Source organism: Pan paniscus, chromosome X (assembly GCF_029289425.2).
Source record: "Pan paniscus chromosome X, NHGRI_mPanPan1-v2.0_pri, whole genome shotgun sequence".
Lineage (NCBI taxonomy): Eukaryota > Metazoa > Chordata > Mammalia > Primates > Hominidae > Pan > Pan paniscus.
This window is the reverse complement of record NC_073272.2, coordinates 42,825,649-42,849,657: the sequence shown is the minus strand read 5'-3', so window position 1 is coordinate 42,849,657 and position 24,009 is coordinate 42,825,649. Positions and strand designations below refer to the sequence as shown.

General features: G+C 37.7%; 1 protein-coding gene across 4 annotated transcripts in view; it reads right to left on the bottom strand.

Annotated features, from left to right (window-relative positions):
• USP9X (ubiquitin specific peptidase 9 X-linked) overlaps positions 1-24,009 on the bottom strand; it is a 147,807-nt gene that overhangs the window by 32,177 nt on the left and 91,621 nt on the right. For all 4 annotated transcript variants that reach the window (XM_008968336.6, XM_008968337.5, XM_003815368.7 and 1 more), the window contains exons 22-30: positions 16,777-16,907; positions 16,225-16,503; positions 14,256-14,381; positions 12,780-12,905; positions 11,422-11,588; positions 4,534-4,642; positions 4,155-4,301; positions 3,378-3,524; positions 2,140-2,362 (exon numbers count right to left, since the gene is read on the bottom strand). In XM_008968336.6, coding sequence (XP_008966584.1) covers positions 2,140-2,362; positions 3,378-3,524; positions 4,155-4,301; positions 4,534-4,642; positions 11,422-11,588; positions 12,780-12,905; positions 14,256-14,381; positions 16,225-16,503; positions 16,777-16,907 — 1,455 coding nt within the window. The remainder of the gene's footprint in view (positions 1-2,139; positions 2,363-3,377; positions 3,525-4,154; positions 4,302-4,533; positions 4,643-11,421; positions 11,589-12,779; positions 12,906-14,255; positions 14,382-16,224; positions 16,504-16,776; positions 16,908-24,009) is intronic.

Here is a 24,009-nt window from a genome sequence, read left to right as displayed (position 1 = left end):
CGCAAACCCGTTTCATATGATGTTGCTTCTATGGCAGTCTCAAAAGTACAAGATAGTATAATTCTAATGTCTACATGCTAACTTTACTTGCATCTTTATTTTTAGCCGTTATTCACTTTCTTAATTATTTGATACTTTTGCCTTCAAATTTGGCAAGGAATGAAATGTTATCTAAATGTATCAACACATTATAATTTTCTCAGTTTTAAATAATCCTAAAACCACATGGGCTCACATCCTGGTTCTGATGCTTATCACTTTTTTTCCCCCACCTTTAGGTAACTTTCTGTTTCTTCCTAGTAAATGTAATAATAAAAGTAACACTTGCTTTCCTGATATCTATAATGCTATTTTGAGGAGCAAGCAAGACAGCAGATTTGTGATAATTGTAAATCACTGTACATCTTCCTATCTCCACCTAGTATAAACCTGGAAACAACATTAAGTATCATTGTCTAGGGGGCCAGTTAATTATATCATACCAAACTGCATGGCCAAAAATGGAATTAGGTAAATATTTCTGTGTTGACAGGGAACAATGGCAGATGGGGAACAATGGCAGACAGGGAACAATGGCAGATAGGGAAGGATGCAAACAACGTTGTACTATACTCCAATCTGTGATTAAAAAATTAACCCCCATTAAGTTAAAAAAAAAAAATACAAGAATTCTCACAATACATAGATTTGATAGGACAGCTAAAGGTCTAACCTTTTAAGCAATCAATTTATTCAGAAATTCCTGAGATGTTATTTAAAACTTCCAAACATTCTGAAACACATCAAAAAGTAATTTGACATGTTCTTAAAGATTTACTATAATCAATTATATTCTTAAGTGTTCTAAATAGCGATTTTCTCTTAAAACAGCATCAATTATGCTTATTTCTGCTTTTTGTTATTAATATTTTATATTGCCCTTGCCCTTTTGAGCTTCAATTCCTTATCTGTAAGGTCTGAAATCTGCAGCCTATTCATGCGCCTGGTGTGGGCATTAAATGAGAACATAAATAAGGTGCACCAAAATGGTAACTTCTCACGTTCTAATCTTCAAAGCCAGATTTTCTTCGAACTCATAACGTTAAGGAACTTCTAAGTGAGGACCTGAAAGGTTTTCCAATATATGCAACTTAAAGTTTTAAGTCTGGGCCAGGTGTGGTGGCTCACACCTGTAATTCCAGCACTTTGGGAGGCCGAGGCAGGTGGATCACCTGAGGCCAGGAGTTCAAGACTAGCCTGGCCAACATGGTGAAACCCTATCTCTACTAAAAATACAATATTAGCCAGGCATGGTGGCAATACAAAATTAGCCAGGCATGGTGGCAGGCGCCTGTAAGCCCAGCTACTTGGGATGCTGAGGCAGGAGAATCACTTGAACCCGAGAGGCAGAGGTTGCAGTGAGCCGAGATCGCGCCACTGCACTCCAGCCTGGGCAACAAGAGTGAAACTCCGTCTCAAAAAAATAAATAAATAAAATAAAGTTTTATGTCTATACTCTACGGCATTTACTTTGGCTACCTTTTAATCTGGAGTTTGAATTTTATGACAGGTTTCATGAGATGAAATTTATCTTGCCAAATGGCGACACCACTTATAGGATGCCACTTAACAAATGTTTGAATTTTTTTCTATACAAGGTGGTCTGCTTATAATGGTCTTATTTTTCTTTTTTCTTTTCTTTTCTTTTTTTTTTTTTTTTTTTTTCTGAGATGGAGTCTTGCTCTGTCACCCAGGCTGGAGTGCAGTGGCGCGATCTCGGCTCACTGCAACCTCCACCTCCTGGGTTCAAGCAATTCTCCTGTCTCAGCCTCCTGAGTAGCTGGGATTACAGGTGTGCACCACAATGCCCAGCTAATTTTTGTATTTTTTGTAGAGACAGGGTTTCACCATGGTCAGGCTGGTCTCAAACTCCTGACCTCAGGTGATCCACCCACCTTGGCCTCCCAAAGTGCTGGGATTACAGGCCTGAGCCACCATGCCCGGCCTATAATGGTCTTAACTGTACATTCATTCACTAAAAATGTTAAACTAGTTACTGAAAGAAATATGTAAGTTGGAAATATTTTCTGAAAGAAAAACAGGAAAACAACTTTGAAACATTGAAATGATCAATTATCACATTCTATTAAAAATACTTACTAGTTATTGCTGTGCCAATGTAATACATTTCAGTCAAAGAATCTACTATTTGTTTGAGATTCCTCACACAGCCAACAGCTAATGCTACAAGTAATTCAAAACCAGCATTAATTGTAGGTGGTGAACCACAGACCGGAATAGCCTGTTCAGCTGGAAGCTCTCCATTTCTCATATACTGTAGGTAAACATTGGATGCAGGAAATATGAAATCATCAATTAATTCCTAAAAAGTTGAAAAAGGGATTACATATTAGCAATGCTATATATTTTTAGAAAAAAAAAAGTTCTCTTGTAAGTAAATCATTTTAAAATTACTCATTGGAATTTAAGATCTCATTTCATCTCAGAAAACTCAGATTTTCTAATAAAAAGATCTTCCTTCAAAACACTATTTACTATCACTAACATACCTAATTTCGCAGGTTAAATAAATTTGTAAATATTAAGAAAGAACTGAATATAGTACTTATCAAAATTTTTATTTTAAATGTTTGCTCCTTTAATCAAGTGTATAGCAAATTAAACCCATTTTGAATAGAAATAAAATGTACAAAAATGAAACTTTGTTTCCTTGTGTTACTACATGTATGAAAAAACTCATTAAAGATATACAAGATGCATTCTTACAAAACAGAGGTTTGCCTCATTAAATGAAATTAACAATTCAGATTTTCCAAAGAGAAAAACTAAACAACAATTACTTTATAAAGTATCTTATTTATTTATCTATTTATTTTGAGACAGGGCCTTGCTCTGTTCCTCAGGCTGGAGTGCAGTGGTGCGATCTCAGCTCACTGCAACCTCCACCTCCTGGGCTCAGGTGATCCTTCCATCTCAGCCTCTGAAGTAGCTGGGGACCATGGGTGTGCGCCACCACACCTGGCAATTTTTTTTTTCTTTTGTAGAGAAGGGGTTTCACCATGTTGCCCAGGCTGGTCTTCAACTCTTGGGCTCAAGCCATCCACTGGACTCGGCCTCCCAAAGTACTGGGATTACAGGCATGAGGCCAGCAAGTCCAGCCATGAAATCTTATTTAAATACAAATTTAGAAATGTCTCTTGAATAAAGTAAGGCATAACTGTATTTCTTAAATTACTGTAAATTTGATAAAGATTCTTAAAAAAGAGAAAAGATCAAGAAAGTACAAAGACATGATACTACTATAAATTAATTAAATTTGATTATAAACATTTAGAAGGTTATGATATGTAGCTTACAACCAAGAACACAGAACTTACTTTAATGAGATTAGCACCTCCTTTTTCACAACCAATATGAAATTTTTTCTCAGAAGTTTGAAAGGCCAGTAACTCCTTTGTCACTCCAAGGTGGCCCTCTAAGATCGTCTCTTCAATACCCGTTTCTCCTGTTCTTTTAACATCATCCTGCCAAAGGCGGGGGGTGGGGTGGGGGGGGGGAAGAAATCAAATGTCTAGCTTATGAAAGGGAGGTAAAGAGGGAGAGAGGAGCCAGAACGAGACAGAGCTGGAGGGATATGAGATAATTTCCTTAAGTCTTTCCATTCAAACAACTTTGTTTTCTTCAGAACTTTCTAGAAATTGGCTTTATGAACTACTAGAAGAAATGCTAATTTGAAGGCTAAAAACTACAAATCTCTTCAGAAATAAATTCTTGTATCATTTTGCCTAAGTAAAAAGTATCAGATGTTATGGTAGAAAGTTCTGCTCTATCAGACTCATTTTTGACATAAACAATTCAAGAATACTTTTTTAAAAAATTAGAATTTGCAAAAAGGCCCAAAATGCTAAAATAAAAGAAGCTGAACATCAGTATTTCAAGTGTCAAGTAAGCAATTCATTTTACAAAACTAGATATGCATTAATTTTGTGAATCACAGATTACTAACGTCCACTGATGCAGAGTACATTCTTTGGTCCCTTTTATCAATCTTTGGAGTTTTCCATTTAACCAAAATGCTCAAAAAATATAAATCATCAATAAAACATTCTATTTACTAATAATGACATATAAATGGAGTATTAACTGCAACTTACCCTAATTCTTTTAAGCCAATCAATTTCATTATTGAGAAGAACTTCAGCATTGGGTACATTAATATTACTATTGTAAGCGTAATTAAGAAGGTGTCTTAAAAGAGTAAAGTAGTCGCCTGAGTGTTTAGCTCTCTCTCTTGCTGTGCTCTGGAAACAAAGTAGAATAATATCAATTTACACGTCCATCCTCAAAATCCACTTTTTTAAAAACCCAGAGTTAACTAGAGAAGATGACTACCACAGTGCGGGAAATAAAGTAGTACTTCATTTATTAAATATAGACTGTCTTAACTTTAATGCAAGCTAAAACCACAAATTTCTGAATGTTTCTTGCTTAAAGAATGAATCACATTGATAAGCATATTTTAAAAAGTCTCACCCCCAAAACAGTAAAGAGTAGAGTAATGAAGAAAAGTAGAGGCCGGTGTCCCATGCAACATCTGGTGCACATTAAAAAGAACTGCTCCTGTGCCACCTGACGAACAGTTCTGAAATAGAAAATGTTTCACATTTAATACATTATTTCCATTTTAAAAAATGATTGTAACATTGTTCCCTCTTGGGGAGGAGGGGTGGGGGGAGTATAAAAGGGAAATAAATTAATAGTAAGGATACAGGATTACCCTACCTACACACAACAAGCACTCAAGCCAACACCACATAATACATGAACTTAAGCTGTATGTCCAGGACTATAACCTCAAATTGACACTAAGAGTTTGAGGGATACCACCTTCTAACACCTCTTTCTTGGAACAGGCTGGAAATGTTCCTCTATATACCAAATGCTCTACTACAATAACCTTATGCATCTTTTTGGCCTTCCACAGAATTTTTATTCAACTGTGGTTCTGCACAACAGCTCTGTGGAAATTCTGTAGTAACCACAGTAAGGCTATTGTGGCAGATGTCTCTTACACCAGGGGTCCCCAAACCCCAGGCCAGAAGGCCAAATGAGCATTATGGCCTGAGCTCCGCCTCCTGTCAGATCAGCAGTGGCATTAGATTCTCATAGGAGCGCAAACCCTATTGAACTACACATGCAAGGGTTCTAGCTTATGTGCCCCTTATGAGAATCTAACTAATGCCTCATGATCTGAGGTGGAATCCTTTCATCCCGAAACCATCCCCCACTACCTCCCTGATCCACGGAAAAATTGTCTTCCATGAAACTGGGCCCTGGTGCCAAAAGGGTTGGGGACTGCTGCCTTATACCGTACTGGCAGTTCCAAAAGCACGGTCCCCAGAGCAGCAACATCAGCATTATCTGGGAACTTGTTAGAAATGCCAATTCTCAGGCTCCAATGCAGACCTCCTGAATCAGAAATACTGGAGGTGGGGCCCAGCAATGTGTTAATAAACTCTTTAGGTCAATCTGATGTGCACTAAAGATTGAGAACCACAGGCTGGGTGCGGTGGCTCACACCTGTAACCCCAGCACTTTGGGAGGGTGAGGCGGAAGGATCAGGAGGTCAAGAGGTCAAGACCATCCTAGCCAACATGGTGAAACCCCGTTTCTACTAAAAATACAAAAATTAGCCAGGCGTGGTGGTGGGCACCTGTAATCCCAGCTACTTGGGAGGCTGAGGCAGGACAATTGCTTGAACCCGGAAGGTGGAGGTTGCAGTGAGCTGAGATCACGCCACTGCACTCCAGCCTGGTGACAGAGCAAGAATCCATCTCCAAAAAAAAAAAAAGAAAGAAAAAAGAAAGATTGAGAATCACAATACCATATTTTCTCTCTGATGACCCTTGGGAAAACCTTGTCTCATGATTCTCAGATCTGGGAATCATGGATCTATCTTTTTTAAAAACTGTTATGTACTATATAGATCTCACTAGAATAAAATGCTCCAAGAGGGCAGAGACATCATCTACCTTTAATTAAAACTGTGCCATTGGAACCTAGAATAGAGTCTGGCGTATAAGAGCACCTCAAGAACCAGTTATCAAATGTGTAGTCTATCTCCATTACAAAGTAAGCTCTTTCAGGGTAGGGGCTTTCTTGATGCCAAAGGTCCTGGCACCTAGAACAATGTATGACACACGGAAGATGCTCAACAAGTACCTGCTAAGCATTTGTGAATATCTTACAGACATCACAAACTGCATTTCATGGATAACTACATTTCTGTCTTTGTGCTAGTTACTAGATAACTCAGAACCAAATTTATTTTTATTTATTTATTGACACAGAGTTTCGCTCTTGTTGCCCAGGCTGGTGTGCAATGGCAACATCTCGGCTCACTGCAACCTCCGCCTCCCAGGTTCAAGCGATTCTCCTGCCTCAGCCTTCCGAGTAGTTGGGATTATAGGTATATGCCACCACACCTGGCTAATTTTGTATTTTTAGTAGAGACGGGGTTTTTCCATGTTGGTCAGGCTGGTCTCGAACTCCCAACCTCAGGTGATCCGCCCGCCTCGGCCTCCCAAAGTGCTAGGATTACAGGCGTGAGTCACTGAGCCCAGCCCTCAGAACTTAATTTAAAGTACAAGTGTAAAGGACCTGACAGCATACATTCTGTGTACTAACCTCCCTCCCTAGAGGTTATCTTAGGTTTCTGAAAACAGTCCATAGGCCTATAAATCAGAGGGATTCAGAAGCCCCTAAAATTTTTGGAGGTAGAATTTGGGGGGAACCCAGGTAAACCAAAGTCAGGCGTATCTACTTTTCTGGGAGCAAGCCCATAACTTAATCAGATTTTCAAAGGTATGTTATTCCCACTGCTTTGGTTTACTAATTTTTCAATAAGCTAGGTATACAGCCCAAATATGAGGGGCAATAAAAAGTTGATGCTCGTGAATACCTGATAAAACTTCCCTGAGCAAATGCAGACTTCTATAGTGCTTCAAAAGAAACACATTTCTGTCAACTAATCCTGTTGCCTCTATCTTCACAATAGTCAGTCCCTTCTATTTTAGACAGGGTTTCCCTCTGTCACCCAGGCTGTTTAGTGGCATCATCCTAGCTCACTGTAACTTCAAACTCTTGGGTTCAAGCAATCTTCCCACCTCAGCCTCCTGACTAGTTAGGACTACATGTGCATGCTACCACATCCAGCTAAAAAAAAATTTTTTTTGAGACTGGGTCTCATTCTGTCACCCAGGCTAGAGTGCAGTGGCACGATCAGGGCTCACAGTAGCCTCATCCTCTCTGGGCTCAGGTGATCTGCCCACTTTAGCCTCCTGAGTAGTTGGGACTACAGGCATGTGCACCACACCCGGCTTATTTTTTCTATTTTCTTTAGAGACAAGGTCCCACTATGTTGCCCAGGCTGGTCTCAAACTCCTGGCCTCAAGTGATCCTCCTGTCTTGGCCTCCCAAACTGCTGGGATTACAACCATGAGCCACCACTGCATGCAGCCCACTGTCATCTTTTATTTAAATTCATAAAATAGCTTGCTTTTCCTGCTATCCTACATACTATTCTTAACCAGAATAAACTTACAAAGTTAAGGTGGAGCACATCATTTCTCTGCTTAAAACCCTCTGAAAGATTCCCATCTCACTTAGGGTCAAAGTCAATGTCTTCACAATGACCTATAAAAACCCTCACAGGGTGTTTGTTATCCTCTCTAACTTTACTCCCTACAACTGTCCCCGTCCCCTACCGCCTCTGTTCCATCCACTCCAGTTTCCCTGCTGTTCTTTCACATGTCAGGCATGTTCCTGACATGCCTGGACATATACATCTCTTGTTTTTTCTGCTTAAAATATACTTTCTCCATGAGTCACATGGATTATTACTTTGCTCTGAAAGGTAGTGATAAAAGGTGACCTCTAAACAAAGCTATCACCTTTGTGAAGTCTTCTTCAACTACCCTATAAAAAAATGAACTCCACTCATGCCCCGTACTACACAGCCCCTTTTCCTGCTTTATTTCACCCCCATAGCACTTATTCCTATCTGATATACTTCTCGTATGTCTTCTCTTCCCCCATCCCTTTTGGCATGTAAGCTCCTAGAAGGCTAAGATTTTGTCTGTTTTGCCATATCCACAGTGGGTAGTGTCTTGTACACAATAGGTATTTGATCAATATTTACCAAACATATACATGAGACTGCCTACACCACATTAACATCAAACACTGCTTAGACCTTAGCACCATAGGCCTTCTGTCAAACTGACTCCCACTAACCTCCTGTACAGTATTATCCTTGACTCCTTTTCTAAACATTTAACCAAATACTCAGCTCTGCTCTGAAAGCACTATCCCAGGAGTGGCAAAGTCAAATGCTTTCTCGGATCAGAGAGGTAACATAAGTGAGTTAACTAGGCAGGGAATAAAACAACAGGCTGTGGAAACAGCAGAAAAAAATATCGTTTATCTAAAAGAATTTAAATCCATTGCAACTAACTACAATAAAATAAAGTCAGTGTCATGATGTGGAAGCAGACCATCTAACAAGAACAGAGGTCTAGGAAACCTTTCCTAGATTAGGGATAAGGAAAAGTTACTAGAATATGTGGCATTTAAGTTGAAACTTCTGAATGAGTAGAAGCAGGGACCAAATTATGGAATGCTTATAAGCCAAATTTAAAAGTTTGAACTTAATTCAAAGATAACGGGAAGACATGGAAAGATTTTAAGCAGGAAAGCAACATGCTCATATTTTCTAGAGATCACTCTGCTTGCCGTGTAGTCAACAGATTAGAAGAGTACAACACTACAGGTGGGAAGATCAAGGATACTATGATTGTCCAGGCAGTGGGTCCAGACTGCTTAGATCAGGGTAGACCATGAGGAGGAAAGTGTATGGAGTTCAAAGACACATGAAGTAAAAGCCACATAACTGGGAGTGAGAAAGGGAGAGAGCGCGCGCACTGGCAATGACCATCTTCTACTTTTATGCACATATAAATCCTGCCCAAACATGAGCTCGCATGCTACATCCTGCACAAAACCTTCACTTTTGCTCCTTCCAGGTAGAAAGTAAGTTATGGCCTTTCCAATTCTCAAAGTATTTTACCTTTTATGGCACCAATTTCTCTCTCAAAGTTCCTTGAGTGCAAGAACTGCCTTATTTGACTTTGGTTTTAATTGCCAAGCACATAGGTAGGGACTCACATATTTGCTGGTGGATTATAATTACACCCAGAGCCCAATTTGTGTGGCAGAAATGTCAGAACTCAAGAAGCAGAAAACCTTCAGTCTTAGTGTTAGCATTTAGTGATCATTATGCCCTTGTTAGTCATTTAATTTCTACAGTCCTTGTGCCTCTCCATCAGCAAAGTCTACTTCTGAGTTGCTATACGGATTAAGTGAGAAGTACCTTGTAAATAACTATGCTTAAACGTTACTATAGGATTATAAACTCCATCTGAGGGGCAGACTTGTACACAGCTCACAATCCCTTATCTGAAAACCCTGGGGCCAGTATGTATTTGGGGATTCAATTTTTTTTTTTTTTTGACATGGAGTTTCACTCTTATTGCCCAGGCTGGAGTACAATGGCGCGATCTCAGCTCACTGCAACATCCGCCTTCCGGGTTCAAGCAATTCTCCTGCCTCAGTCTCCCAAGTAGCTGGGATTACAGGCGCCCACCACAATGTCCAACTAATTTTTTGTATTTTTAGTAGAGTCGAAGTTTCACCATGTTGGCCACGCTGATCTGGAACTCCTGACCTCAGGTGATCCACCTGCCTCAGCCTCCCAAAGTGCAGGGATTACAAGCATGAGCCACCGTGCCCGGCCTGGGGATTCAGATTTTAGAATATTAATGCCAATAATTAATGTCCAAGTCGGACTTGCTGACAAATTCTTACTAACGGGAAATAATGGATTTTGAACCTACGTAGGTATTCAGATATTTATAAAAATCAGGTACTTAAAACTCAAAAAGATCCTAACTTAGAACACCCTCCTTATTATTGCAGACAATATGGTGACATAATAAGATAACATGCTTTCTACAGTACTTTACCGCACTGCATGCAAGTTTCAGGGAAGAGAGGGGCAAAATGGTTCTGACTTATATAAGGGTAATTTTCATAAAGGGTAGAGGGCAAAAAACCCTATTAAATCAAGTTCCTTAATAGTTAGTAGACTAAGAGATGAAATAAGTTCCTAATTTAAGATTTTTAAAATTCAACATAGAATAACAAACTTGCTACCCTCCAGGTTTGACGTCATTAAAACTGTTGGCTAATCATCTTTCCTATCCTCACCATTCCCACACGTATGCATCATTAAATGGAACTAGACTTACTAAACCTATTTATCTTTTCCAACGTGCAGGATTGTCTTCTCAAGGAGGTAGCATGACCAACCCGATTTGTGGGGATCCTGTTAAGAGTTTCTGAATAGGCTGGACTGGATTTCTTCAAAGAACTTACCCAAGGACCTTCTTAAAATAGGTGATATTCACACTTTAAACCCACTAAATCACTTTAGACTCTAAAGTGACATTCCCACTTCAGACTCTACATCCTCTCGAGTGGGCAAGTTGAACCCTACCCCCCACAGCATGTACATTTTTAAAACTTTAATTATTACTATGTTTCATTTCAACAAATGACTTATTGTGAATTTACATCAACCTTTCATCAATGAATTTTGTCATTATTGAATGGCATGTGATGGAATGATGAAAGTAAACATTTGCTGTGTCTTTTCACAAAATACAGATAAAACAGGTTAATTACATACAACAGTGACACAAATTAGAGCCCAAGTTAATAAAGTTACCATATACGAAGATCAGGATCAGATTGATACAAGAGGATGGAAACCAACATTTTCTATAAATCTGACTGACTTGCAGAAAAAGAAACCCAAAACAAAATTACTGCCACTGATTAAATGCTCTTGAAATGAAAACATGAGCTTTATAACTGATCTTTATTATCAGTGTAAACTGCAAAAGTTCTTACCATGACCCTGTCTTACAAATTTCATATCAAATTCTGTTTGGCTTTAAAAAAACCTAGCATCTAGGAATCTAAGATAGGAGGCTAATGTCCTATATGATTTAAATCTTGCAAACTAGATTTTTAGAAATAGGCTAATCTATATACCTCCTAGGTAAAACTAAATTCTAAGATTAGAAAAAAATCATGCTTTGACAATTAATATTGGCATTTGCAGAGACTAAAACCAAACATTTAGGTTAAGCAAAACACTCTTAAATAATAAAATTTTCCTCAATACCAATATGCCATAGAGACAATAAATATTTAATTTTGGGGACACATTTTGCCAGCCTAAATTAATTCACTCCATTTACAAAAAGTAAGTTTCTTACAATTAAAAAAGATACTTACTTGCTGTGACAGTGCAATAGTAAGTCAATGATGAATGTCTGCCAAGCCTTTTCTTTACTAAGAGCATCTAAGGCTGTTGGAATCAAGGCAAAACATAAGGTCATCACTTCCAATGCTTCACAGCAAACCTGTTCGTCTTCCAAGTCTGGCTCATTGCCTGCATTGGTCTGTAAAATTACAATCAAGAACAAATTACCCAAAGAAGTATTTAAGAAAAATCTCACACAACTTCTAGTTAGTGCTTAAAACTCATCTGCTCACTTAAACCACCTGGCCTCAGTCTCTTCATGGCTGCATGTTAACTCTTGAGGCCCCTTTGGAATAGTCTGGAAATGACTATAATAGAAAATAAAGTCTAATTCCATTATTTTCCTATGTCTTCAGGAGGGCTGAAGGAGCACACTGAGCACACTACCTATCTTTTTGAGACCTTCTGAGTTGTTTACTTCTGAACCAACAACCAATCCTTTCTCAGGAACCACTGTGGCATAGCACTTAGGTACTTTTGACTAGTTCCATTATGTTGCTTGCCTATTGTGCCATTTTATTCAAAATCAATTGTCTGACAACTATTCAGGAAGGGTTTCAAAGGCTTACAACCTAAAATATGCGTGGGGAGGTACCTAATGAATTCTAATCTGACTTTATTAATCAAAAAGTAGTAACTACAGTACATGCCTGAAACAGAGTAAGTATTCAGTTAATAAGCTGAATGAATACCCAGGGCTGTGCCAGACAGATACTATGGAACATCAACATATATCCTGGGCAAATCAGGGTGATGTTGGCCATGTAAAAGAAGCTCTACCAAGTCAGGGAAGTTCCTGTAACTCAATTTCTCCTTCTAAATATGTAGCATCAGGGGCAGGTACACATGATAAATCAAAAAGCCAACCACAGCTTCTCTTCTGTAGATAATTTGCTTAATCTAATAGAAGGTCAGGAATGATATCTAATTGGCTAACACTCTTATTTTTGACTGCTTTAAGACAACCAAATAAAAATACTTAAATGCCATACCATAACTGACAAACCAAAATTTACGCAGGACAGAAAGATGATAAAAGAAAAAAGAGAATGGGATAAAGCAAATTCAGTATGAGACAATTATATCTGACCCCCACAAGAAGCAGCAAAAGGCAATTTCATTTAAAAAGCAGCCACATGGCACGATTCTTAAGTACTTCATTTTCAAAGTAAAATTTTACCATATTCTCAACATAGTTATCAATTAATTTTCAACCATTAAGATGCAAGTGATTCAATTTTTAAAAACAGCAAAGCTAATAAAAATCAAACCACATGCACAATTAAGAAACATTTGTTTACAAGGAATATAGTTCTGTGATAATTCTTACCTTCTCATAAATTTTAGTGATTTCTTCATTTGGGCTAAATACTAGCTGTAACGACCCACATCCTGATGCCCAGATAATTTTTTGTATAGCTCTAATTACACAAATATCAGGCATATATCTTGAAGCCTGCAAGATAATGAGTAAATAGAACTGTTGATAGAATGAGAGTGAAATTATGTTTAGAAAAACAAAAATGTTTCACTTTGTAAAGGAAATAGGAATTACTGTGTAGTACCATTGTTTTTAAATTCCCAAGTTGCCTTTGTCTTAAAAAAAAAAAAAAAAAAAAAAAAGGTGGGGGTGGAGGGCCCTCTGGCTCTGTCACCCAGTCTAGAGTACAGTGGTGTGATCATAGCTCACTACAGCCTTGAACTCCTGGGCTCAAGAGATCCTCCTACCTCATGCTCCCAAGTAGGTGGAAGTCCAGGCATCTGCCACTGCACCTGGCTTATTCCCCACCTCCTGCCTTTAAACAGCAATACAACAAAGTACGCTCCCCAAGTTCTCTAGCTCTTTACTATTACATTTTACTACTACAAAGATGACAACCTTTCCACTCGTAGTTTCTTATCCAAGAAAAATGAAAATTTATGTCTACACAAACATTTGTACACAATGTTTACATCAGCTTTATTCACAGCCAAAAAGGGAAAATGATCCAACTGTCCTTCACCAAGTATATGGATAAACAAAACGTGGAATATTCATAATGGGTACTAGTTAGCAATAAAAAGGAATGAACTACTAATCCACACAACACAGGTAATTCTCAGTCATTATTCTTAGTGAAAGAAGCCAGACACAAAAGAACACACACTATAATCCACCTATATAAAACTCCAGAAGACAGAAAATACTCTCTAGGGACAAAAAGAGCAGTAGTTACCTGGGGAAAGAATAAACTGCAAAAGTGCATAAAGAGTGATGAAAACATTCGGTTTCGACCGCAGCAGTGGTTTCACACATATATGTCAAAATTCACCGAATCTGGGCCGGGCATGGTGGCTCATGCCTGTAATCCCAGCACTCTGGGAGGCTGAGGCAGGCAGATCACCAGAGGTCAGGAGTTCGAGACCAGCCTGGCCAACATCATGAAACCCCATCTCTACTAAAAATAAAAAAATAGCCGGGCATGGCGGGGTGGGTGTGGCACCTGTAATCCCAGCTACTGTGGAGGCTGAGGCAGAATAATCACTTGAACCTGGGAGGTGGAGGTTGCAGTGAGCCGAGATAGCACCACAGCACTCCAGCCTGGGCAACAGAGTGAGACTCCGTCTCAAAAAAAAAATCACCCCATCTGTATACTTTAAAAGGATGCTGTTTATTATACATAAAGTTGATTAAAAACAGAAAGTACTAATATTAATAGTAGACAAAACTGATATTAAGGGGACATTATCTATAGAATGAGACAGTGATTAAAATAAGTGGGCCTAGGAAAGTTAAAATTATGACAGAAGTCTTGATAAAACTAACCTCATCAGATATCTGCTGAGCAAGACGAACTGACACATTTCTAAGCATGCACTCGGATGATGGATTAGGAATGCTCTGAAGGGCACTTTGTAGCACCACTGCTTGATCATGGGTAACTTGGTTGATCTGAAAAAAGTTAACCATTTTATTTGGAGTAAATAATTTGTACATAACCAGACCTAACCAACTGCTCTTCATTCATCACCCACTCCCGCAGAACGACTTCCTTGCATATACACATTATAGAACCTGTGGCAACTTACACAAAAAGCACTGCCAACAAAGTGGGCTTCCTCTCTTCCTTGTGCACTGTAGTGCCACATGTCTGCAAATCCCCATTCTAGAGCAATCAACTCGTGTCTCTAAATCTGGCCTCAGCTTAACTTGCAGGGGATAATGATACACTAAATAGACTGGTTCCCTTCTAGAGACTCAGTAAAGTATTGTACATCTTTTATGTACATGCCTTGGGCAGACCCTGCTTGTATTCCCCATTGTTACCACATTTTGCTTTGAAAAAAAAAAAAAGAAAAATTAAGGAATACTGAAAAAGCAGTAAGAGGACTAATGTATGAAAGGTACCCTAGTTTTTACTTAATGCTATAATCAAGTTGTTAAATCAGTGACAGATTAATTTCATTACGTAGTTGTTAGCGAGGTAATTCTGACTGCCTTCAAGTTGTAACTCCCCTCCTATATATATATACTGTAAATATTTCTACAATATTATTTTAAGATATTTCTATATTACTAAGTTTGCATTGGGCTCCCTACTGTGAGCTCGTTGAGATTAGAGGTTATTATGTACCTCTGTATCCATAGTGGCACATTCTCTGAATAAATACTGAAGAAAGGTGAAAGTGGAAACATGTAATTGTTTTCTGTGTACTTCATTAAGCATCTGTGTCAGGGATCATGACAAAAATCTGTTTTTATCCTAACAAGAAGCTGTCTTTTTACTTACCTAATAAGAACTACTTTAAAAAAAAAAAAATCCTAACAAAGATGGGACCTGTGATACAAAACAATATAAAATTTAAGCCATTTTTTACAGAAAATTCGTAACACACACCAAAGTGTCGAAAGTAGTATAATTAACTCCCATGTACATATTACTTAGCTTCAGGAATTATCGCCAGTGAACCAAATTGTTTAATCTGACTATCCTCCCTTGCTTTCCATCACTTCTCCACCCCAGGATTGTTTTTAAGCAAATCCTAGATATCATATAATTTCACCTGGAAGTATCTCAGCAATCACTTCAAAAATATAGGGGGCTCTTCCTTTTAAACATAACCACAGTATTATCATAGCTAAAACAATTATATGTGATATTACCATAAATATCAACATTCTGATCTCCACAATTGAAAACTAAGCCATTTCTAAAGAAGAAAATCTTTATCCCTGAAGTTTTACCTTCTATCAGTAACTTAGTAAAACAATCATTTATGATGTTTATAAAATTTTACTTAGAATTAAATGCGTAGTTTGATCTCTCATAAATAAGTATCAAATTCTGGCATGTCTTGAGAATTTTTTGTGACATGGATCAAGAATGCCACCAAGGCAGAAACCGAGTCAGAATAAGCTCAGAACTTGGGTTTAAGCCCAAGGTGGGAAGGGAAACAAGCAACAAGATAAACCAATTGTATCTCTTATTACAATCTGTGTCTTTATATATCTGCCAGGCACAAGTTAATAAGAGATTCATATGGAGTTTTTGTTAGGTTTAAAATAAATGAAAGTCAAGCAAGATTTAAGTGGGCAGGGAGAAACTACCCTCAGATTATCAGCTGTCAGCGAAAAGTATTTGCACTTTTAATACAAACATCATAAAGAAAACCTCTGAAATAAGGCACTTTGAACATTGAGTCAACCTTGAACTCTACACTTAAAATACTAATTAGTTTTACTTTAAAAATTGCTATCTACTATTATAAAAGGATTTTTTAAAAGTCTGTATTACCTGTGTCATGGGATTCACACCTTCTACACCTGGCTGACAAGCTTCTGCCACAGCTCGAACATGACCATAGCCAATGGCAGTTAGCAAAAGCTTGGCTATTTTAAGAGCATTGAGGTAGGCACCCCTTCGAGTTTCCATATCTGCATTTGGTAGGAAGTTATTTCTGGTTAGCATACTCAGTACAAGGGGTAGGCCACCACTTTTCAAGAAGTGAAACTGAAAATCAGAGGAATCATCAGCCAGAGGTGCACCAGCAGGCATTAACAAGGCATAGACTACCTGGAAAAATAGAGAAGAGGGGGAGAGGGCTGTATTAAAAGATTTAAAAAAAAAAATAACTTCTATTTGTACTATTGTCAGTGCCAAGAAACTCTTGACCATCTCACTATTATTTATTTCAAATTAATATTTCATTTCAAAACTACATTACAATTTTACCCAAATCATTCACCTTACCATATGAAAGAAAGGTCAAATTTAAAGAACACAGAATAAATTTAAAAGGAAAAACAAAGAAAACAACAACAACAAAAAAAAACCCCAAAAACCAACCTCTGTTAGATATAGCACTTGTGAGGCTGAAGGACCAAAGAAAAGTGAGTCAAGAGATGGACTAAGGCTGCTTTCTCCAAGTTTGGCATGGTCTAAACAAATAGCTCTTAATTTTTCTATCGTTGTGCTATCTGGAGGAAAAAAAGAGACAGTGTGAAAATGTAATTCATGTGTTCATAAATATTTAACTTTTGATATCTTGAAGACCATACTAATATGGAATAACAATCCACTCAGTTGGGCTATAGGCTCAAACTTCCTAAGACATGACAAGACCTGGAATGATTAAAAAAGAAAAAAAAATAAACAAAAACAAAAACAAAAAACAGGGCTCTTTAATCAGTTACTCTCAATACAAAGCATCTGCTACTCAGGGACCTCAAATCAAGATACTCTCCTCTCAGCCACTGGAGATGGAAAAAAATACATTTCAAAAGGAAGTAGTTCTGACTGAAAATAACAAGAAAAAAATTATAAATTCTTCCCTCTAACCTCTTTATTGTTTGCCCCCTGACACTATATATTAACTGGCTTGCTTCACTGAAAGGAATGTAGTGATATCCAAGAAAATGAACCCTAAAAAGCAAACATCGAAAAAGGGTAAGTGCCTATGTACATTCACCTCAAAGCAAGCAGAGCTTTTGTCCTTTTGTCATAATATTAAAACATAATTTTAAATTACAGTGAAAAGACACAGTGGGGGAAAAATAAGATAATCCCAAAATACAATTAAGCATTAGCTACCAAATATTCCAACTTTATTAATAGTCAATCAACCTTGGAAAGTATTTTGATGATCTAAGGTAACTGCCCTATGATTTAAAAAAAAACCTTGATAATTTTTTTTTTTTTTTTTTTTAAAGTAAAAGCTTCTTTTAAAGAAAAGAAAAATAGGTCTGGGCGCAGTGGCTCACGCCTGTAATCCCAGCACTCTGGGAGGCTGAGGCAGGCAGATCACCTGAGGTCAGGTGTTCGAGACCAGCCTGACCAACATGATGAAACCCCATCTCTACTAAAAATACAAAAACCAGCCGGGCGTGGTGGCATGCGCCTGTAATCCCAGCTATTCGGGACGCTGAGGCAGGAGAATTGCTTTAACCTGGGAGGCGGAGGTTGCAGTGAGCCAAGGTTGCGCCATTGCACTCCAGCCTGGGCAACAAGAGCGAAACTCCATCTCCAGAAAAAAAAAACAACAACAAAAAAAACTATGCTTTTCTTTGGGTAAATGAATTTTTACAGGCCTAGAAATAGCAGCCATTATCTTACAGATTTTTCAGTTTGTGTTGAAACTGTCACTTCTCTCTACTCTGAAGGCATAGTGACATATAATGTAACCAATTAAAATATTGTTTTTATAATAAAATATTTATAAATATCTTCTCGTGTCATTGAATATTCATCTATATCATTTTATCTGATTATTAAAATGACAATATTATTTTACCAGTTTAATTCCTATTATTGGGCATTTAGGTTTTTACCTCCCCTCACCTTTTTAAACATCAAAGATCCTAGCAGCTGAATTTTTATAATTTTCACCATGCAAAACCCTGCAAGCATAAAGAAGTTGAACATAATGCCCAAAGACTTGACATACATTGTCAAATTACTCCCTAAAAGCAAACCAATTCATATGCTTAACCACTGTATCTCATAGTAGCTTGCTTGGCTTAAAAATATTCTGAGTGAAGGATGGAGGCAAAGGGGAGTAGGAGGGAAAAAAAAAAAAGAAGAGCTCAAGAAAAGGAAGTGGTGGATTTTTTTTTTCTTCTTTGAGACAGGGTCTCACTCTGTCACCCAGGCTGAAGTGCAGTGGCGTGAGGACTGCAGCCTCAACCTCCCTGGGCTGAGGTGATCCTCCCATCTCAGCCTTCTGAGTAGTTGGGAACCACAGGCGTGTGCCACCATGCCCAGCTAATTTTTGCATATTTTTTTGTAGAGACAGAGTTATGCCATGTTGCCCAGGCTGATCTCAAACTCCAGGGGCTCAAGCAATCCTCCCACCTTGGCTTCCTGAAGTGCTGGGATTACCAGCGTGACCCGGTCAGAAGTAGTGAATTTTAAGCAAATCATTTAATGGTGTTGAATTATAGTTTACTCATTTGAGAGATGTGAATCAAAGTTAACACTCAGTGGCCATTCCAGCTCTCATATTCATCCCTGATTATATCATGTTACATTTTATAAAAAATGGAAGCCAGAAAAATTTAAGCCAGTCATAATCTTGTCATCCAGAGTTTATGATGATTTTGGTTTCTTTCTAGCCTTTTGAAAAGATACCTAAGCTTTGGGAAGCCAAGATGGGAGGATCACTGGAGCCCAGGTCAAAACCAGCCTGCGTAACACAGCAAGACCCCCATCACTACAAAAAAATTTTCAAAATAAGCCAGGTGTGGGCCGGGCGCAGTGGCTCATGCCTGTAATCCCAGCACTCAGGGAGGCGGAGGTGGGCGGATCACTTGAGGTCAGGAGTTCAAGACTAGCCTGACCAACATGGTGAAACCCCATCTCTACAAAAAATACAAAAATTAGCTGGGCGTGGTGGCGTCCATCTGTAATCCCAGCTACTCGGGAGGCTGAGGCAGGAGAATCACTTGAACCCAGAAGGCAGAGGCTGCAGTAAGCAGAGACTGCGCCACTGCATTGCAGCCTGGGCGACAGTGTGAGACTCTATATCTCAAAAAAAAAAAAAAAAAAAAAAAAAAGTCAGGTGTGGTGGTGTGTACCTGTAGTCCTAGCTACTCTTAGGCAGGAGCCTCACTTGAGGCCAGGAGTTTGAGGTTACAGTGAGCTAGGATCATGCCGCTGCACTCTAGCCTGGGACACAGAGTAAGGCCCTCTCTCTTTAAAAAAAAAAAAAAAAAAAAAAAAAAAGAAATGAGAAATAGCATTTAAGCTATGTGTCCCAGGTGAATTAACAATCTCTCTGTGCTTCAGTTTCTCCGTCTTTAAAATACAGATAAAATTAATAATTTCCTTATAGGTATGTTGTGTGGTTTATCAGTGCTAAGAGCTCACAACAGACTTTTACAAAAGATGGTATTACATATAGAGAGGACTGCAGAAGTTTTAAGTTTAACAGCAAATCATAACATGGGCACTTGGCTTCAGGCAAAGATTCAGAATGAAAAGAAGTGTAACATTTGGGTGATCATTTAGCATTTGTGCACTCTTGGATGTATTTTTAAATGGAGGGGAAAGATAGAATCATTAGCTTTTTTCCTAGTCATTAACTATACCTTATAGAGATGATGTGTGGTTTAAGTTGAGTTTATCAGTGCTAAGAGCTTACAACAGACTTTTACAAAAGATTGTATTACCACGTTTTAGACACAAACTCTTAAATAAGAAAGGAAGCAGGAGCTCTAAGAAAAGGAAGTGACAGAGAGTGGTTTAATGTTTAATGAATACTAAGTGCCAGTCCCTAGGCTAGGGGTTTTCCATACATTGTTTCATTTAATCCCTGCAATTACACAAAAAAGTTATCATTATAAGGATAAGGAAGCTCTAATAAACTATGAAACTTATGTTTAACACCATAGAGTAGCAATTAGAAGCAGGATTGGAACTCAAGTCCATTTGAGTCCAAAGCCTATGATTTTCTGCTGCAATACAACCATTACCAGCTTTTTCAAAAGCTGGCTGTTTCAAATTTAGGTATTCTAGTTTCATTATATAAAACATGAAGAAAGCACCCACTTCAAGTTTCTTGCCTTAACTGTCTGACAAGAGCTCATGCTCGCCATCTGGTGGCATTAAGCGCCAATCACAAGATCAAGGATTCAGTGGTGGGTTTGTGTTTTTACAGTATGTTGTGAAGGTTGAATCTGCAGTAAAGCAATGCAAGGACTATTACTGAAATACTAGCAAATGAAACTATGTAAATTCTAAACGACGTAACAGACAAGAATGAAATATATCTTTTGAGAGAAGCCTTAGCTAAGAATCTAATGTGAAATGCTTCTGTCCCATAATAATTGCAAAGCAAGATGAGAAGCCCAACAAGGTGTTTAATTTAGAAAATGGAGGTAATAAAAGCAGAAGACAGCTTTAAAAATTATGTCAACTAAATATGGTGTACTGAACTATATTTATCAGTACTTCATCCCCAAACCCCACTAAAATGAGAATGAATGAATGTAAAAATACATAAACTCAAAAGAACATAAAAACAGAAGAGGAAGCAACACATTAAACAGCTGTCAACAAATTACTGAAGGTGTAGTGAAGATGGGGATAGATAGTTGGTTTAGCTGAAGTTGTGAAGTTGGTTTAGTTGTTGTGAAGGCAAGGAGAAGAGGGTGCCTATAAATTAATGCCCCACTAAATCTGAGAAAAGCCAAGGGTATGAAAACAACAAACACTTGGGAAGGCACAAATGATTCGAAGGCCTAAAGACAGAGGCTGAAGACTGATTAAGAAGCCTTTCCAATTCCCTCAGGTTTCAGATTTCTCATTGCTGTAGAGATACAAATACGGAATGGAAGACGACTAGGAAGCTGGACTGGTACAAGCGTGAACCTGTGTTAGTTAACTGCAGGATACAAAAATCAATATACAAAACTAAGTAGTGTTTCCATTTGCCAATAGCAAACTATCTGAAAGAGAAATCAAGAAAGTTATCTCACAATAGCTACAAAAATATAAGATGCCTAGGAATAAATTTAAGCAAGGAGGAGAAAGATCACTACAAAAAAAAACTGATGAAAGAACGAACACAGGACACAAATAAATGGAAAAATATTCTATGTTCATGGGTTGGAAGAACAAATATTGTTAAAATGTCCATATTACCCAAAGCAATCTACAGATTGATGCAATCTCTATTAAAATACCAATTATATTATTCACAGAAATAGAAAAAAACATCCTTTGAGGTGAATCTGCAAGGTAAAACAAAAAAATACAAAAAACACTCCTAAAATTCATATGGAACTACAAAAGACTCCAAATAGCCGAATCAATCTTGAGTAAGAAGAACAAAGCTGAAGGCATCAGCTACTTGACTTCAAAATTTACTATAGAGCAATAGTAACCAAAACAGCATGGTATCGACACAAAAATAGACACAGATCAATTGAACAGAATAGAGAACCCAGAAATAAATCCACATAATCAGAAACAACTGATTTTCAACAAAGGTGCCAAGAACACACATTGGGGGAAAAGGCAATCTCTTGAATAAAAATGGTGTTGCAAAAACAGAATATACATATGCAGAAAAATGAAACTAAACCCCTATTATTCATCATATGTAAAAATAAACTCAAGATGGGTTAAAAACTTAAATGTAAGACCAGAAACTATAAAACTACTAGAAGAAAACACAAGGGAAATGTTTCATGTCATTAGTGTGGGCAAGGACTTTTTGGCTAAGACTTCAAAAGCACAGGCAACAAACACAAAAACAGACAAACGAAATTACATTAAACTAAAAAGCTTCTACCCAACAAAGGAAATAAGACCACAAAAAGACAAATCTACAGAATTGGAGAAAATATTTGCAAACTATGCATCTGACAAGGGGTTAATATCCAGAATATATAAGGAACTCAACAGCAAAAAATCCGATTTTTAAAATGGGCAAAAGACTTGAATAGATATTTCTCAAAAGAAGACATCCAAATGGCCAACATGTACATGAAAGCACACTCAACATAACTAATCATTAAGGAAATGCAAATCCAAACCACAATGAGGTATCACCTTACCACAATTAGAATGAAATAAGGATGACTTGGCAGGGGCACTGTGGTTCACACCTGTAATCCTAGCACTTTGGTAGGCAGAGGTGGGTGGATCACCTGAGGTCAAGCGTTCGAGACCAGCCTGGCCAACATGGTGAAACCTCGTCTCTACTAAAAATATAAAAATTAGCCAGGCATGATGGCAGTTGCCTGTAATCACAGCTATTCGGGAGGCTGAGGCAGGAGAATCACCTGAACCCAGGAGGCAGAGGGTGCAGTGAGCCGAGATCACGCCACTGCACTACTCCAGCATGGGCAACAGAGCAAAATCTCCGTCTCAAAAAAAAAAAAAAAAAAAAAAAAAAAAAAAAAAAAAAAAAAAAGATTTAAACCTCGGATTTTGATTTCTAAATACCCTTCCTTCTAAAAACTCTGGAATGGCAGATTCCAGAGCTGGGGCAGAGGAAATACTATAGATAAGCTTGAAACATCTTCTCATACCAGAAAATAATAAAGTACAATAAAGTACCTTAAAAAAAATTGAGGTTGTATGTCTGGGTCTAACCTATAGGGGCTTCCACTGACCATATCTAGGACAATTGAGCATCAAAATAAATAACCATTACAATGGTTATAACCCAATGAATAAAATAAACCCATAAGAGTGATCATATATGACAAATATAAAGGCAAGAAAACAAAGCACTACCTTACAGAATGTCAACTAATAAATGTAGAAAGGATGACAAAGTTAAAACAAAATTACCATTTTGCAACCATCACAGTAAAAACATTTAGGCAACAATCACAATAGATGATAAAACAAATGTTTGATGAGGAAAAAGATAGTTACGAAGTCTCAAAGCATCTCTCTACACAAAGCATCTCTCTCCTTTAGAGGAGAAACCTGGCAGCTATCAACTAAGTGATCTGGGTTAATGTCACCCAAGACACAGTGACATGTGTCTCTCAATGTGATGCTCTTAGACACATCAACATACAAGTAGTACGCTGTCAAATGTACAACCTCCATATAATCATCAGAACAGATAAGACCCAATGAGAGATATTCAGCGCAACTGACATGTGCCATTCAAAAACAAAGTCACAAAAGACAAAGACTGAGGAACTATTCCAGATTAAAGACAACTGAAAGAGATACCGAATAATTATGCAATGTATGAACCTGGATTAGATCCTCAACCAGAAAACATTGTTATAAAGTCCAATACTGAGGAAAGTGTCAAAATATGAAAATGGTCTGCAGATTAGATGATATTACTGTATATGCTAAATTTTTTTTATTCTGAATAATACTATGTTAATGTAAGTGAGAACATTCTTGTTTTTAGAAGACATATACTAAGCTATTTAGGAAGAAAAAGATGATTGTCTACAACTTGCTCTCCAAATGTTAGGAAACTTTTGCCATCACTACAGCAAACTGTTAATTACTGAATTTGGGAGCCAACTGTATTCTTTGTAAACAGTTTGAAATTATTTTAATATAAAAAGCTAGTTAAAAAAAAACTCAAGGACAGTAGAT